Here is a 16,080-nt window from a genome sequence, read left to right as displayed (position 1 = left end):
AAGTCAGCAGAGCGTTGTTTCAATTACTAAGCTAAATGATATATCCCTTGCAAAGGGATAATTCATTATGTGTGAATAGCCTATATTCCTTCAGTAAATCCTCTTAGATTGTAAACTCTTCTGGCCAGGGTTCTCTACTCCTCCTGTGTCCCTGTCTGTATCTGTCTGTCATTTGTACCCTATGTACAGGGCTGCGTAATATGTTGGCACAAAGTAAATACTGTGTATTGATAATAATAATAATAATAATGCAGCACTATTGCAACTTAGAGGGCAGGAAGTGAGTAGAACCCTGTCTTCATAACAGCGGTACTGTTAAAGAAAACTTTCAGTATATTACTGATCAAGAATGCTGATCAGGAGATCGGACTTCACTTGATGCATACTCAGAAAATGCCCAGGATCATTGGCGCAGTTTCACATATCTCTACAGTTCAGTGATAATGCAAAACCCACTTGAAGCAGCTCAAAAAGGAAGTCCAATGCCAGTCAGAGACACCTAACAATTCCAAATGCAGATGTTTCCTAAACTGTTGTTGAACTGATCCATCAATAGCACTGCAAAACGCGATGACCCAGGTCCTAAAGCAGGTCATAAGCACCAGTTAATGAATTTTATATGTAAGTGTGTCAAAAAAAAGAGGTCAGAAGTGGTATCCTATTTATGTTTCTCTTCACAGGTCATCCTAACAAGAAACCTTTAAGAATAAAAATGCTATAACTGCTCGTTTATTTGACCAATATGCACACTTTTCTTACTTCACAGTCTGCATGCTTTTTCCAGATTAAATACTTAGTAGGTAGTGAAGCCAACATCACAATGACAGCCCCAAGCTTGCACCTCAGTTTGTTTCTCTATTTTATAGGGGTCTTCAGGATTGGGGACCCCAATACACAGGCTAAATTCTAAATGCAGAGTGGGTGTGAAAGACATTGGTTTTTCAGACTGTAATCATGCATGTGTGTTATGTGGCTATAAAAGCCAAGCTTACGTTGAATTATGTTTTTTTTTGCAGATGGTTTGCCTTGATGGAAATACATATGCTGGTGGTTTTATTCCTTTATAAATATGAGTTCCAGTTACTGGATCCATTTCCCAAACAGGTATATGTTTCCATTTGTTTATGGGGCTTGTGGTGTTTAAATTCTAAACCTCTGCCTACCATTTAGTCTTGTACAGGTGCTGTACTGAAACTGCTTACAGTCATTTCACTGTACACAATCAGCTTCTCATATCGGGCCTGATTTATTAAAGTTCTACAAGGCTGGAGAAAATACAGGATCATCAGTGAACCTGGAATGGATTTCTTAAATCATTTACTAGTTGTTTCAATCCTGGACCAGATCCATTCCAGGTTTGCTGGATCACCCAGCTTCACTGGCGAACCTGTATCTTCTCCAGCCTTGGAGAGCTTTAAAAAATCAAGCCCATCGTGTATTAGAAGCTGCAGCAAGTCAGAAGGATACCCCCCCCCATCCTGGCTGGATCTGTTCCTAGCCCTATTGTCCCTGGCCCGTCTGTTTTGATTTATTTCAGTTCTTTAAATTCATTGAGGCTCAATCATTGAGGCTCTTCAGAATAACATCCAGCCATCAAACTATTTGGAAAATTGTTTAGAATTGTGCCCAAATAGTGGTTACCTCCCTTATGCCAACCCCAAGAGAATATGTATTTTGAGTGAAAAGATTTAAAGAAAGAGAAAGCAGGGGTTTTGGCAAATATATGATTGTGTTTACTTAGTTTATAAAAAAAATATGCTAGACAGAGTCCACCTGCCACTTACATAAATCAAAATTTAACCAGGGTTCTGATACGTTTGTTCAAAACCCTGCTTTCTCTTCCTTTGAAACTTTTCCCTCTAAATATATTTTATAATTGTATAACTGCTGCTCTGATGGCTTTTTTATGAGAAGACTCTTGAGAGGAGTAATAAGGTAATGTAGTATAATGTTTTCAGGAAGATTCAGCACTCTACCAATCCCTTCCACCAGCCATGATCTACTTTCTTTTTAATAGAGAAGCAGAGAAGTGATGTCATTAGGTCTAAAGCAAGCTATGCAATAAAAATGTGAAGGTGGGGTCCTGCTTTAAATTTAGGCTACAGTTCAATCACAAAGGGTTGAAAATGTTTTTCTATGCTGCACAGAAGTGTTTTAATATGATTATTGGATGTCTACATTAATCAAATGTGGACAATATTACCCTTTACAGATAGGTGTTAATTTCCAAATCATAACCTACACTTCCCAGGTCCCCCTGTAGCTCTGGATAAAATAGAAGCAGTGGGCACACATGGCCTGGCATCATGTGAGTTTATTTTTTATTCATCCCTCCCCCAGTTCTCCTTTATTTTGTCCCTCTCTACTGTGTACCGCAGTTTGTTGTCACATCGTTTATTTAGGTACTCAGGTACAAAGTGATATGCGGCTCGCAGGGCATCTCATTAACTTAATCAGCCCACAGCAGCAGTGGAAAGTCCAGGTCACCCCTGAGCTCGGCAGTGTGATGTGATGCCGACCATGGACTGGCATACCTGTCATTGTTGTGTCATGATTCAGAGCCTGAAAGAGGAAAGTGAGTGTTGAGAGCTGGGTGCGTGCTGGATTCTATCCACCGCCATGAAAGAATGATGACCTTCACTGGTATAATGTTTTCCTATCATGTAGCATTGTGTGTGGGAGAAAATACCAACTGCACACAATACCTGGCTGGCCGTTACAGTCTACCTAACAAAAGTCCATAGGTGGGTATCCTAATGTCTTACAGGGTGGAGAAAAATAATAGAGAGTCCTAGCCAGGGCTCTGGTAATTTTAAAGTGCACCTGAACCCAAAAAAAGATGTGTGATGTTATAGGGTACACTTAGTAATAATAAAACCCTTAACATTTGACCTGGATTTTCTTTCTAAAAAATAGCAGGTACTCCCATTACTTCAACATCATAACTGTATAGCTACAGGATGAGATATTAGACACTGCTGCCTATGGCTGATGGTTCCAGGAGAATTAAAGTGAAATTTAGTGTTAGAATTTAGTGATATCAGGAAGCAAAGCCTACCAAGATGGTGGCCTTCACACAGACAACAATAGGAAAAGAACAAGCTGCATGGAGACCAATGGCAATACTGGTGACTGACCTTTTTTCTTCACCTGCCTTCCATAGTTCTTTTCTTCTTTAAAACCATTCAAGAACCAATTTCAAGGACAGCAAAGAAAGTGAGCTTAGGTACTAGCATGCCACGTGAAATCTTTCATTGTTTTTTGTATCTCACCTGTCTTGTGATCTTATAACTCAGGGAGATGAGACTGAGGAAATGCTTCTTCCTGCCTGCAACTGATCGATGATATTTGTCATTTCAGTTCCTAAACAAAACACTTGGAAAAAATGGTCTGTAGCTTTATATCTGGACATGTTAGGAATTTATTTATCCTGGCTTGAAAAGTTACTTTAAAGATCCAAATCAGTTCTGCTGGCTATACTGCTCTCTCCAGAAGCATTCCGTGGGTCTATCGGGGCACAAAAAAACAAGTGCTTCTTATGCATTAAAGATAGTTGTCATGTTGCTATCATTTACAGTGTACTGCAGCAGGACCCCAAGCACAGGAAAATGAAGCTATAGATATTCCTGACTGAATCTGTGGCTCTAGAAACTTGGGAGATTTTCGTCTGTACACAAGCGTTGGGTGTATTTTGTGTTCAGATGTAGTGTGAAGATTTCCAGGAACAGGCATGTTGAACTCAGATGACACAACTTGCCAAACTGAGCAAGATATATCTGTGCTGCGACCTTCCTGATCCTCTGGTTTTACAGTTTTCTAAATCACTAACACACAACAAGCATGAAGCAGTAGGTCAGTGTTCAAGTCAGAACTCCTGATCTGCAGCTGGGTTTATGAATCGAATGAGGCAACCTACAGCAGATCAGCAATGGCAGCCCATGTATACCTTTAAAAGTAGATGTGAAACCAAACTCAGGGGGCCCAGGTAATATTATTAATAAAATGTATTTATAAACTCCAACATGTTATGCAGCTCTGTACATTAAATAAGGATTGTCAATCAAAAACAGATACAAAACAGGATACAGGGGGAGGAAAGGTCACTGTTTAAAAGAACTTAAAGTGGTGGAGGAGAGTAGTAGTAGGGAAACAGTTCACCACACTTTTTGGGAGGTGAGCTATGGCCTTCGCAATGGTCATCAATGGGATCAGAACTACATGTGTGTTGATAATCATTGGATGTAAAAATGCCCCTACGATTGCCCATGTGCCCATTAATGTCGAAGAAGATGACAAAAATCCAAGCGCTTTGAATATCCTTTATTGTATAATTCAGCAATAAAACGAATCAAATTCAGTGTTTGCCAATAAAGTAAATGGCCATTATTTTTTCTGTGTTTCCTGATCTTCAACCATTGATTGACTGGGTCAGGAAATGCATAACCCCCATGTATTTGGCTGGGATATCCAGCGTATACTGACATTGTGTTTTGGAAGTTTTTAAAGAGGAACTATGTAATGACAAAACTTTTTTTGTTAGGTAGACTAGGGAAAGAGTAAACACTTTCTTTCAGAATTTTATAATGTTTGAGTTGTCTCAGGGGAAAGATTCTAATATGAAACCTGGATCTGTCTGTAGGGATATCCCCTCCCTTTGGAGAGATCTCCTCTTCCTGCTTAGTCATTGGGACAGGATGTAAAATTTCCCTAACAAAAACTGAGCAGGATCTAAGTAGGACCATTTCCTATTTTCCTGTTTGGACTTTTCATACACAAAAAGGCATGGACTATAGTAGTGTTTCTTAAACTTTTACCCAAAAAAAAACTTTGCAGTGGCCTAACCCAGTGATTAATAGAACTTGTTATCATAGTGATCATGTGAAATATCAGCTGATGGGCCCATCCATTGACTCTAAGGGTAGTTTAATGAATAAGTAAGTAATAAGTTTTCAGGTGTTCATTGGGTTCAATTAAACTGACATGAGGGTCACAAATTGCTCATGGAAACCCCTAGCAGCCTCTGGTGGATCCCTGGTTGAGAGACACTGGACTATAGTGATTTCTTTAATATTGGCTTGAAGCTCAGTTTTCTGGTTAATGTTATTCTGTCTAGAGTTTCCTGTATCCATCCCTGTGAGAAGTGTAAGATTTCTCTTTAATGATGTGACAAGGTAAGGCTGAATTTGGTTTCACAATAGGAAATTCATCATGGAAAGTGTCAGTGTCATATAGCAGTGGCCCCCTTCTCCAGTTTCTAGGATAATCTCCTTAATGAGTGTACAGGAATGATTCCAGCTTCATCACTTGGAGGAAAACCATTACTCTATGTTCAGCAGCCGACTGCTTTGATTTCAAAAAACACGAATAGCCAGAACTCCAATGTCCAGTATCAGAACAGAAGAGATTTTTTCCCGAGTTCCAAAACTTTTACTAAATAATTAATGTGAAGTTTTATGCACACACAGCTCCCCTTTATCAAGGCATTTCCTTGTATGTGATTGGATATTCCATGCAAAGCCAATTTTCACCCCATTCATAAAGCTGAGTGAATTATTCTTGGCAAAGTGATATGGCTTTGCCAAATGTACATCCCAAACTCCTTTTATTAAATCTACAATAGTTAGAGCTTCTGTAACTTAAATGAAAGTATATTCATTCTTTCTTTGTGTTTGCTAAAGCTGCAACAATGTATTGTTCTCTTCTACAAAGGGCCAGAAGGTAATTTTAACTAGATTTAGTGTAACATTATTATCATTTTACGTACAGGCCATACCAGATTGTTCTCATACACCCGGCATTGTCAGTTTTCCCTTGTTGCAACTTGTCGCTATTCAACAGATGTGGGGATAATACATATACATCAAGTTGAAGGAAAAAGAAGCCAACATTTTGTTGGCATCTACAAGCTAGCATTTGGGGGTCTCTGTCAGAAGCGGGCCCAGACAATAGAGCAGTGTGGGTATGTGAGTTCAGCTTAAAGTCCAAATAACATTTCAGTTTTTATCAGCTAAAAACAGTCCAGATGCATAAAAAAAGTTTTAGAATGGATTCACATCTATGCGGCTGTGCTATAGTTGTACATTGCACTGTGCACTGCCGTGCAGTGGGATCAGACAGCTTATTTATTTGAATGGGCTGCCCACCCCACAGCATTTAATAAAAGAATTATTGGCACAACAGCACACCAAACATTGTTCCTAGCATTACTGAGTGGTGTGTTATGAAATTTGAACCTGGCCTTAGTTAATATTCATCAAGAAGAAAGTTTGTCCCCTGCCAACCCATCTGAAAATATGCAGTTAACCAACACAATGTAACTATTTTGTGTATAAGAATAAATAAAACTTGCTGCACACTTTAACAAAACATATTTATATTACAGATGCAGATAATAATAGACATGCAGTGCCTGTGCACACAAAACAATATAATCTCTATTAACTCATATTTGTCAAATATAAAAGATGAGGTTGCAATAAGTAAAGAGACCCCAAATGTGTCAAAACATTGGTTCATGAAATAACAAAAACTGCACTACCCAAAAGTGCTCAAGGACAATGCTTTAAAAGCCTTTACAGGTCATCAGGTTAACTCTCATCGTAATACATAATCCCAGGTAAATCATTGTTATTATTTGGACCTTTCTTTATTGTTACGTTTTAAAATATAGACAGATGTGATAGATTTAATACAGCTATGTATTCAATGGATTGATTATTGTATATTTCTAAATGCAAGCAGTATAAGTACCCAAGCCTGAAATTAGCTTTTTGCAGAGAGGAAGAGACCCCCAAAGAAATTTATTGTAGTCTTTTTTTAAGTCTGGTCCTGATCGGTAGAACAAAATATTGTGTTTACTAGTATACTATGTACCATCTCTAATAATTCCTATTATTTTGGATTTTACAGAGTAATCTGCACTTGGTTGGCACCCAGCAGCCAGACGGACCATGCCGCGTCAAGTATAAGCTAAGAGAATAAGTGTAGGGGCTTGCGTAAGTATCATTCTTCCATGATCTCCTTGACCAGTAAACTAAGGAGCGCATGCCTGATGTGCAATGAAAAAACTTCAATTAGAAACTGCAGCAGATATCCTAACCCAGCATCATTTCTTGTCTGGTAATCTACAAGTGTCTTCAAGTCCTCTCCTCCCCATCTGTGTTCACAGCCCTCCCTTTTAGCTGTTAGCATTTCTTTGGCACACACGTACAATAATTGTCGTTGGAGAGGATCCTTCATGATTCTTTCCAATGACTAACAACTGCCTGATGCATGAGTGAGTGCTGTACATACAGCACTGTTCTGCTCTTTGGAGAGGGGAGGGGGAGAACAACAGAGCGGCACCCGGCTGCGCTCTCTCCCCCCTTCACTTCCATTACGATCGTTCATTGATTCACCAGGCCGGTCAATCGGACGATGGGTGACGAGCGCTGTACACGCGCCAGATTCTCGTCTGATATCGGCCCTAAGTCGATTATCGGCCGATAACCATTGGACTTGTGAACCCAGCTTTTCTCTGAGTTACCTGAATCCATGAACCCCCACTCCAACACACAATATATATCCCAATTGTTGGAGATCTGCATTCCATTTTTGCGCTGGGATCATCCCATATGTCCATTGTAGTGGTCTTGTTTCATATGCCAATGGTTGTGGGTTCATGTGATATTTGAGCTTGTATACATTTAGGTTTACTGAAAGTAATACAATCTTTTTTTAAATAATCAAACTTTCTCCTGTTCTGCACATGCTAAGCACTGTCTTGCCTACTGCTTACCTCTGTATGACCAGAGCGAAATACGCGGGTAAAAAAATTGCACATATCATGCCATCAAATTATTCATTTTTTTCAGTAAGATTCTAATTTTTCAACCTTCAGAATATTGATGGCCAACCTCAAACCCATGACTGTGTGTATACAGGTTAGGAGTGCTAACTATTATACTAAAACAGTTTTAGATAAAATACATATCTATTTTCAATAAGGGAACACTGACAGAAGTTTACCTCATTGAACAAAGCCTTTTACCCAAATCCTGCACAGCTAACTGGTTGGAAAGGAAAGCTTGTAGCTATGAGGCAGAGAGATATCAGAGGTGGCTTTTCGACTACAGGGTTAGTGACAGGGGAGAAGAGAACTCCCATGTCACCGGTCACAGATTTGCCTCCTTCTAACAATTCTTTCAGTTTTTCCTCCTTGCTCCAGGAATTTCCATATAACTTAGCTGGTAGTTATGACATCAAGTAAGAAAATTATTAGATTTCTGCTAATTGTATGGACTGTGTAAGGGGAGAGGGAAGATTTGGGAAACAAAGACCTTTATCCTGGAGTTTAGTTTTAAATGGTGATTATACCACACTGCAAATGACTACATTTCTATTTCAGATTTGGGTTGGGTTGTGACAATTTATACCATTTTTACCTACTGGTTATCTTGGGAAAAGGGGGCTAAGCCTCACTGAGACAAAGGGCAACAGTAAACTCCATATTGGCAAGACCACTCAAGTCCTGTGAGTGCTGAATTCCACTTTATTATTATATAGATTTCCCAAACTATTCCATTACTATTTTGTAGTAAAATTATATGCCAATTGTATTCTATTTATAATTATACTTTGCTTTTGTTTTCTTTTCAGGCTACCAGAAAAATGGAAGTAATAAACCACTTACCTAAAAATTGTTCATTTCTCTCCATAACTTTAATTAATGTATTTTACCCTTTTATAATTGTGTAATAATAGAGTGACATATACAAGATTATTTAATGTACATCATTTTTATTAAAATGTTATTAAACTTAAAGTGTAACATCAGCCAAGTCTTTGTTGCTCAGTTGTGGATAAAGTAAAAAAGGAATAAAATCTCTTTTAGGGTTTTTATTGATGGCTGGGTTCATATTTTTTGTTTTGATGACCACAAGGAATCCAAAAAAGTAGAGGAGATTTTTTGGGAATCTACTTTTGGGGGGACATCCATATACACTGCCTGGCAAAAAAATATAATATCATATTATTTCATTGGACTGTCTCTAGTTATTAGTGGCCCACATTCACTGTGGTATTGTTTAATTAAGCCTACGCAGTGACGCACACATTTATTTCCATTCAGGGTTGCATTCATTTTCCTTCTTCATCTTGCTTGATAATGGCAGAGTTGGGCCTCTGTCTTCTCTAGCACAGCCAAAGGATTCTCAATGGAGTTAAGGTCTGAATTGTATGCTGGCCAATCCATGTGTGAAAATTGTCTCATGATCCCTGAACTATTATTTTACAATTTAAACCTGATGAATCCTGACATTTTTATCTTGGAATATACCTGTATCATCAAGGAAGAAGAAATCCATTGATGGAAAAAACTTGATCATTCCATATGTTCAGGTGGTCAGCAAGACCTGATCAAATGAAGAAACTTCAGCCTATTTGTTTTGCTAAAACCAACTGGTGACATTTATTTGGCCAGGCAGTGTAGTGGTATTTGTGGGCTGAAAGTGAATGGAACAATAGACATAAATGACAGTTGGAACCATGGAATAGTATCCCATGCTGTCCAAAACCACAATTGTTTTGGTTGCAGTTCCACTTCACTGTACTGTATGTTACAATGGCTATAGTGGTGAGAGAACTTCAAGGCCCAGTGTGTGCTACTGTCATTTATTTACAGAAAATGTTTCTTTAGCCTGACCCAGTACAGGGTAAAAGCATATAATGGTTAATTGTTTTTTGAACCCTCAGGAATTTTTAGAAGACTTCACCAATGACACAACACCATGCTAACAATTCTCTCTTCCTAAGTCTGGCCCCTGAAACAGACTTTGCTACAAAAACAAGTCATGCACTTGGTGTAAAAGTCCTATGTTTTTAAGTAACAGTATTTTAACTCTTGGAGTCACAACATTGCTAATTTACCCCAATGGATTCACTATTCAGGGCAGAAAAATGAATTATCGGAAGTAGTTGTACACTATCAGGACATCCTTAGAGTCACAAGAATCCAGGATCTGGCATGTAACAGTCACCTGAATATTGCCAAAGAGACAAAGTCCTGCTGTTTTATATTAAACAATGTACAGCAGTCAATGGCATTCTGTTGGTCCCTAGAATGCTAGATGCCTAGAATAGTGTAAAGCTACATACACCCTCTAGATAATTTTCTCTTAAGATGAACAATTGTGATTTTCTTAGGCAAAAACTTAGCAGGTTTACATCATTATTTTCTCATCCACTGTGGTGGCCGCAGGCACTGGTATTTTTCTATGGGGAGGACACAGCGGGAGGCCTCCTACTTGTCCTCCGCCTCACCTCTCCATAGAACTGAACAGCTCTCGTTTGTTCTACTGTCACTCGAGTATCAAGTAAGACATTTCCAGCAGTTTCCAGAGGTTGGATGTCTTAATGCAGCTTTTTCAGACATGCAGATGTTTATTGCTTGCTCAACAAAGCTCCAAACCACTCCCATTCAATCAAATAGAAGTTGAGAACTATTTGATACATGCAGTTACATTTTGGGTACAGTGGCTTGCGGCATGGTACCTGGATGCGATGTGTAGCCTTTGTCCGTCCTATAACAGACAGCCACTTCCATTGACATAAATGGAGGCATATTCCAACTGCAGTGAGCTGCCATTGTATGTGTTTGTGGTTACTGCTAGTGAACTGCTTCACAATAGCATGACACAGCATTCGTCAAGCTTTGCGGTTGACTCGGATTAATGCTCCTGGGTGCATATGGGGCCCTTGGGAGCAGACAACTGTGCATTTTTTTTACTGTATGTCTAAAGGAGCTTAAAGTGTCCCCAGACAAAGGGTCAGAGATAACTGCAGTAGCAGAACCTGCAGGCTGATGGCCAGATTAGGTACAGACTAACTGATCTTTAACAGAGTCCAGGTTCCAGACAGATCAATGCCTGGCAATAGCAAAGCTGACCGCCCATTGATTGGAATAGGAACAGACAAGCTGAAAACACAGTCCAAACAATTCTCATGTGTAGTCCAGGGCATTGATAGAAGTCCAATAACATAGGTATGTGATTTGGTACAAGATGAGCTGCACTGTTGGGTGGCAAGCAGTAGGTTGTCTCAATGCTGAAATGTACATAGACAGGACATAGTACAACAGCCAGGACTGCTGGCATATCACCCAGTGTGGTGCCATGGTATAGTAGCCAGAAAATGTAACAGTGTTTCTATAATCCCCAAGGCAAAATGGTTCCATTTTTCAAGAGCTACATCAGGGTGATGTTATCAAAGACGATATAGTACTGCATTAGCTGAATTATGTATTGGTGCCATGTTACTAAAGCCATATTGATTTCCTGATACATGTTTAATACTGTTGGTCCCAGTTGTGTAAGCCATTTCCCCCCTTGTGATAAGTGCAGTTTATTTAGTAAAGCAGAAGGGTAATCAGATTGCTTTTGGTTGCCATCATTCGATTTGGTTATCACACCTCTCCCTTGGTAAAAGGTTTTAAGCTGGCCTTTTCATTGGTGTATGTTAATTAAAATTTTGAGTTTATGCTGCATATATTTTATATGACATTTTCTATTTATTCTATGCATGGACACGGCCATTTTTACCATTCCAAAATGCTAAACTCAACATTTCCGGACATTATATAATTGTGGTGACATATCCAAGTTCATATTTGTACAGCTAATTATATGTAAATAGGAATAGAATTAAACACAAAAAATACTGAATTCATTTCCAGCAGCAGTGGATGGCCTGTGGATAATCAGCGTCTACTTGACATTTCAAGTCTGAATTGGTAACAAAGGTTTAAAAAGTGATAATCAAACACATATAACTTTATCTGACCGCTTGCAGCACTAGGACTCTAATAAATGGCACCTTGTCCTCTGTCCTTCACAAATGTCAGTACAAAGTTAGGGTCTCTGGGTTCTTTACCTTTAGAAGGGTTGGTCTGGTATATTGCATTATAGGTAGAAGGTAGGTGTCTGAGTGTCAGATACCAAAGGACACATCAGAGGTCTTGTGGAGCCCATGCTCACTGGGTCCAAGCTGTTTTAATAGCACAAGGGTAATCTACACAATATTAGGCAGGGAATCTCAATGTTTAGGCTGAACAGTTTATACATGACACAAATCAATGCAGCATTGTATTCAGTGATACCTAATTAGCTAGCATATTTTTACAGCAGGTTAAGTACTTGGATTTGAGGTATAAGCCTCTTTTAGTCCATATACAGCAGAGCCCAAACTAGCAAAAGGGGAAGCATCACAATGAGTTGTGCTACCATACCCATGTGCTCACAGTAAAATTAGAAGGGAAAACGAGATTTATAAAAATTACTGAAAGAGTCATTTTAAAGAGAAATTAATCACAGCTTTTTAGAAATTGCTGACAGTTGGCTTATTTTATGATATACATAATATTAAAGCAACGGCTAGAGACTGTTACTTGCCCATCATTATTCTGCTCCGTGTGCGGTGTGGTCACAAGTCCATATTTATCATGCACATGTGCGTTACATCATACCAACCTGGCCAATTAGGATGACCAAAGACTTAAACGCAAACATGGCAAAGGTCCCAGCAGTGGAGGACATTGTATCTCAGCATCGGAGGGTGCTTTGGTAGGTCTGCCATAATGTAGAAACTTGCTGTGCAGACTGGTTGCCAGCAGCTATATTAAATTCTGGTTTATAAATTACACATTTATCTAACACTGGTCTGTAGTAGTACCACAATGGAACCTGGAGCCACCTGGTCCATCAAACACCCAATGGAGCTCCATAGTGACAGGTCCTCCTTGCTTACAATTACTTACCCATACATTGGACATGAGTTACGAACTTTTTTTCTAATTTTGGTTCTGTACAATACCACAAATAATTTTAAATGAAACAACTCAGATACAGTTGAACTGCAGACTTTCAGCTTTAATTCAGTGGGTTGAACATAAAGATTGCATACATAAATGTGAGGAACTAAAGACTTTTTTTACACAATCACTTCATTTCAGGGGCTCAAAAGTAATTGGACAAATTAAAAGGCTGAAAATAAAATGTTCATTTCTAATACTTGGTTGAAAACCCTTTGCTGGTAATGACAGCCTGTAGTCTTGAACTCATGGACATCACCAGATGCTGGGTTTCCTCCTTTTTAATGCTCTGCCAGGCCTTTACTGCAGCGGCTTTCAGTTGCTGTTTGTTTGTGGGCCTTTCTGTCCGAAGTTTAGTCTTCAACAAGTGAAATGCATGCTCAATTGGGTTCAGGTGACTGACTTGGCCATTCAAGAATATTCCACTTCTTTGCTTTAATAAACTCCTGGGTTGCTTTGGCTGTATGTGTCAATAGGGTGACTAAGCTGCTAACCCTTCATTTTTTTAACTTTTCAGAGTGGAAAACAAACATTTGCAAGGCAAGTTGACGTGTTACGTGTGTTACAAGAAATAAATTATTCTTAATGATAAATGTACCTGGGAAGGTGGGTTTCTTTTATACTCCTACACAATGCTGGAAGAGGTGGGAGGACTTAGCATTTGTATTTCGTGGTTTGCCAGGAAGGTGAAAATGATTTCCACATTTTAATAATGTAAAACCTCGTATTGAGTGATACACAACAACTAAACAACAACTTGCTTTAACCTTCCACCAAGATTTCCTGGTATGGTTGAAGACTGCGTTCTTTTTATTAGCCTGAAAGAAATGGGGACTTAAAAACTGAGCGCCAAGGTGGTAAATCAAAGCCTATTGCTTGTTACTGGCTGTCAGGAGACTCATAACTGCTGCCCTTTGAAATATTACAGAGGAACATCCACAATATCTCTTCTGGATATACTCTGATATTTATTGTTAATAAAGTTGACCAACAAGAACCGTAATTCTTTCCAGCAACCTTTGCCCCTCTCATTTCTATCTACTCCAGTGACTCCTGGCTGAATATGTTTTTGCTCAGTCCTATAAGATACTGTATTTTGGGGCAAAATGACATAAAAAGCATGTCATTGGCTGCTGTTATCAGTTAAATGGGTATTTTGTACAAGAAATTCCAATTAATGTTCCGGTATTGTAATAATAATAATCTAATTCCCTAGTGTTTGGTGACAGCAGCAATACATCATCGTCCTCTTCATTGGCGGTTATCAGCAATAATAACCCCCCCCCCTTCTTAATTGGTGTCAGTGGTAGTAAATAACTTCCCTCCCATTGGTTTCAGTGTCAGCAATATTATCTCACCCTCAACACTTCTTGTTGGTGTTCTCTTTTGGTCTATGGGATTCTAGGTAGAGAATTGCCAATGAATCTTACAGGCCAATCCTCTAAGTAGTGGTTACTGGCCTTTTTATTGTACTGCCTCCACCTTTTTCCATGATGCCAGGCTAGAACTATACTAGTGACAGCAAAAATTCAATATTAGTTGTCAGAGTGCATGGACACCCTTATGCCACTCTGGGTTTCATCCTAAATCTTGCAGAACAGTATCCACTATACCAGGACTATCCTGAAGGAACCGTTGGCAACTTTCTGCCTAGAACCCCATGGGCCACAAAAGATTCCAAGGGCCAACCGGAATGACAGCCCTGGTATACAGTGGGTACAGAAAGCAGATTGGGGAACCAAGCACATACTGCTCAGAGCACACACAGCATACATGTACAGTGTGTATTGCACAAACATACACAGTATATAACACAGAACAACAAAAAGAAAAAACTGCACAAAGCACAAATACCATATAGTGTGTAGACACTCCACACAGGGCGCATGACACAAGGTGGCCACTTAGCTCTAATTCTTCTACCAGAGTTACATTAAAAGATGGTACATATATGTAAATAACTATCAAATACACATCCTATATAAGAACCCTGTACGGTAATAACAATCATAATAAGCTATATCAGGGGAGTCAAATTTCAGTTTTCGAAGACCAGCATCTGCACGCTGTTTATACAAAAATTCTGTCCTATCTGTGGCCCTTGAGGACAAGAGTTGGGCACTCTTGAGATATAATTTGCCTGGTCTCCAAAAAATACCCAAGCCTGACTGGGCAGTCTTATGACCTGGGGTGCCTCTGGGGTGTCTAGGCGGGCAATTTTATGCTCTAGGCAACCCCAGTTGGTCAGGTCGAGGTTTAGCGCTGTTCATGAGGTCAGTGTATCACCTGAATATACTGAATGACCCGGTGGCACGGACATATTCCAAGATGACAATGCCAGGATTCTTTGTGCACAAATTGTGAAAAAGTGGTTCAGGATCATGAAAAATCATTTCCACACATGGACTGGTCACCACAGGGCCAAGATCTTCAGAATGTGCGTGACTTTTTTGACCAAGTAGTGTATGCTGTCTCTTTAATGGTATGTCCCAGAGAAACTTATTTTGCAAGCAATGCAGACTTTGGTAACACCGGGCCACAATGTCACTGAGTTATGTCACCTGCTTGGCTCCATGCTTCCTCAGCAGTAAGAGAGGACAAACTGTGATTAATATGCTGCATTATGCAATGTACGTATATTTCTTTGTGTTCTTCCCAGCTGGGGCATCCCCGTTCTCTCTGCTGAGTAATCTCATGAGTGCCAGAGGAGCCCTGAGTGCTGCTGATTCATCCCATCAGCCCCTGGGAGGGAGCTACCTCTGCAGAATCTGCGCCAGGTACCTATAGGTGAATGGGCTGGGGACACCAGTATAATCTTTCATGCCATACATTCTGCAATCAATAGGAATGAGAGATCCAAATGTAACTGTTTCAGAACCAGACTAAGGAAAGGTCTATAGTGCTGGCAACGATGCTTTAAGGTGGGTAGGGTGTAAGATGGGGTCTTCAGTAGAGAGATCTCCCACCATCTATGGCTAAGCTATGGTGGACCAAGAGCTAAGACCCTGACAATCAAAATGTTCACCGTGCCACGGAAAGACTAGCCTGGCATAACACATTTCCATACTAAGAATTAAATAGTGGCATACGTAGAGGTTCAGAGCAGGGCAACTGGCACAACAGAGATTAATGCCAATCTTCATGATCAACACCATGCAAATGGAAGCATCATCAGAATTATTCAGATAAAAGCTGCAGATTTACTAAAATTGTTAAAAATTTTAAAACTCATATAA

General features: G+C 39.5%; 1 protein-coding gene across 4 annotated transcripts in view; it reads left to right on the top strand.

The window, feature by feature from the left end:
- CYP39A1 (cytochrome P450 family 39 subfamily A member 1) overlaps positions 1 to 8,814 on the top strand; it is a 41,426-nt gene extending 32,612 nt beyond the window's left edge. For all 4 annotated transcript variants that reach the window (XM_072407424.1, XM_072407421.1, XM_072407422.1 and 1 more), the window contains exons 11-13: positions 1,017 to 1,104; positions 6,910 to 6,995; positions 8,638 to 8,814. In XM_072407424.1, the coding sequence (XP_072263525.1) occupies positions 1,017 to 1,104; positions 6,910 to 6,981 (160 nt within the window). In that variant the 3' untranslated portion in view covers positions 6,982 to 6,995; positions 8,638 to 8,814. The remainder of the gene's footprint in view (positions 1 to 1,016; positions 1,105 to 6,909; positions 6,996 to 8,637) is intronic.
- Positions 8,815 to 16,080: the final 7,266 nt, after the last annotated feature.

This window comes from Pyxicephalus adspersus, chromosome 4 (assembly GCF_032062135.1).
Source record: "Pyxicephalus adspersus chromosome 4, UCB_Pads_2.0, whole genome shotgun sequence".
In the NCBI taxonomy this organism is placed as follows: Eukaryota; Metazoa; Chordata; class Amphibia; order Anura; family Pyxicephalidae; genus Pyxicephalus; species Pyxicephalus adspersus.
Note: the sequence above shows the minus strand (reverse complement) of the source record. Positions and strands in the feature narration are given on the sequence as shown.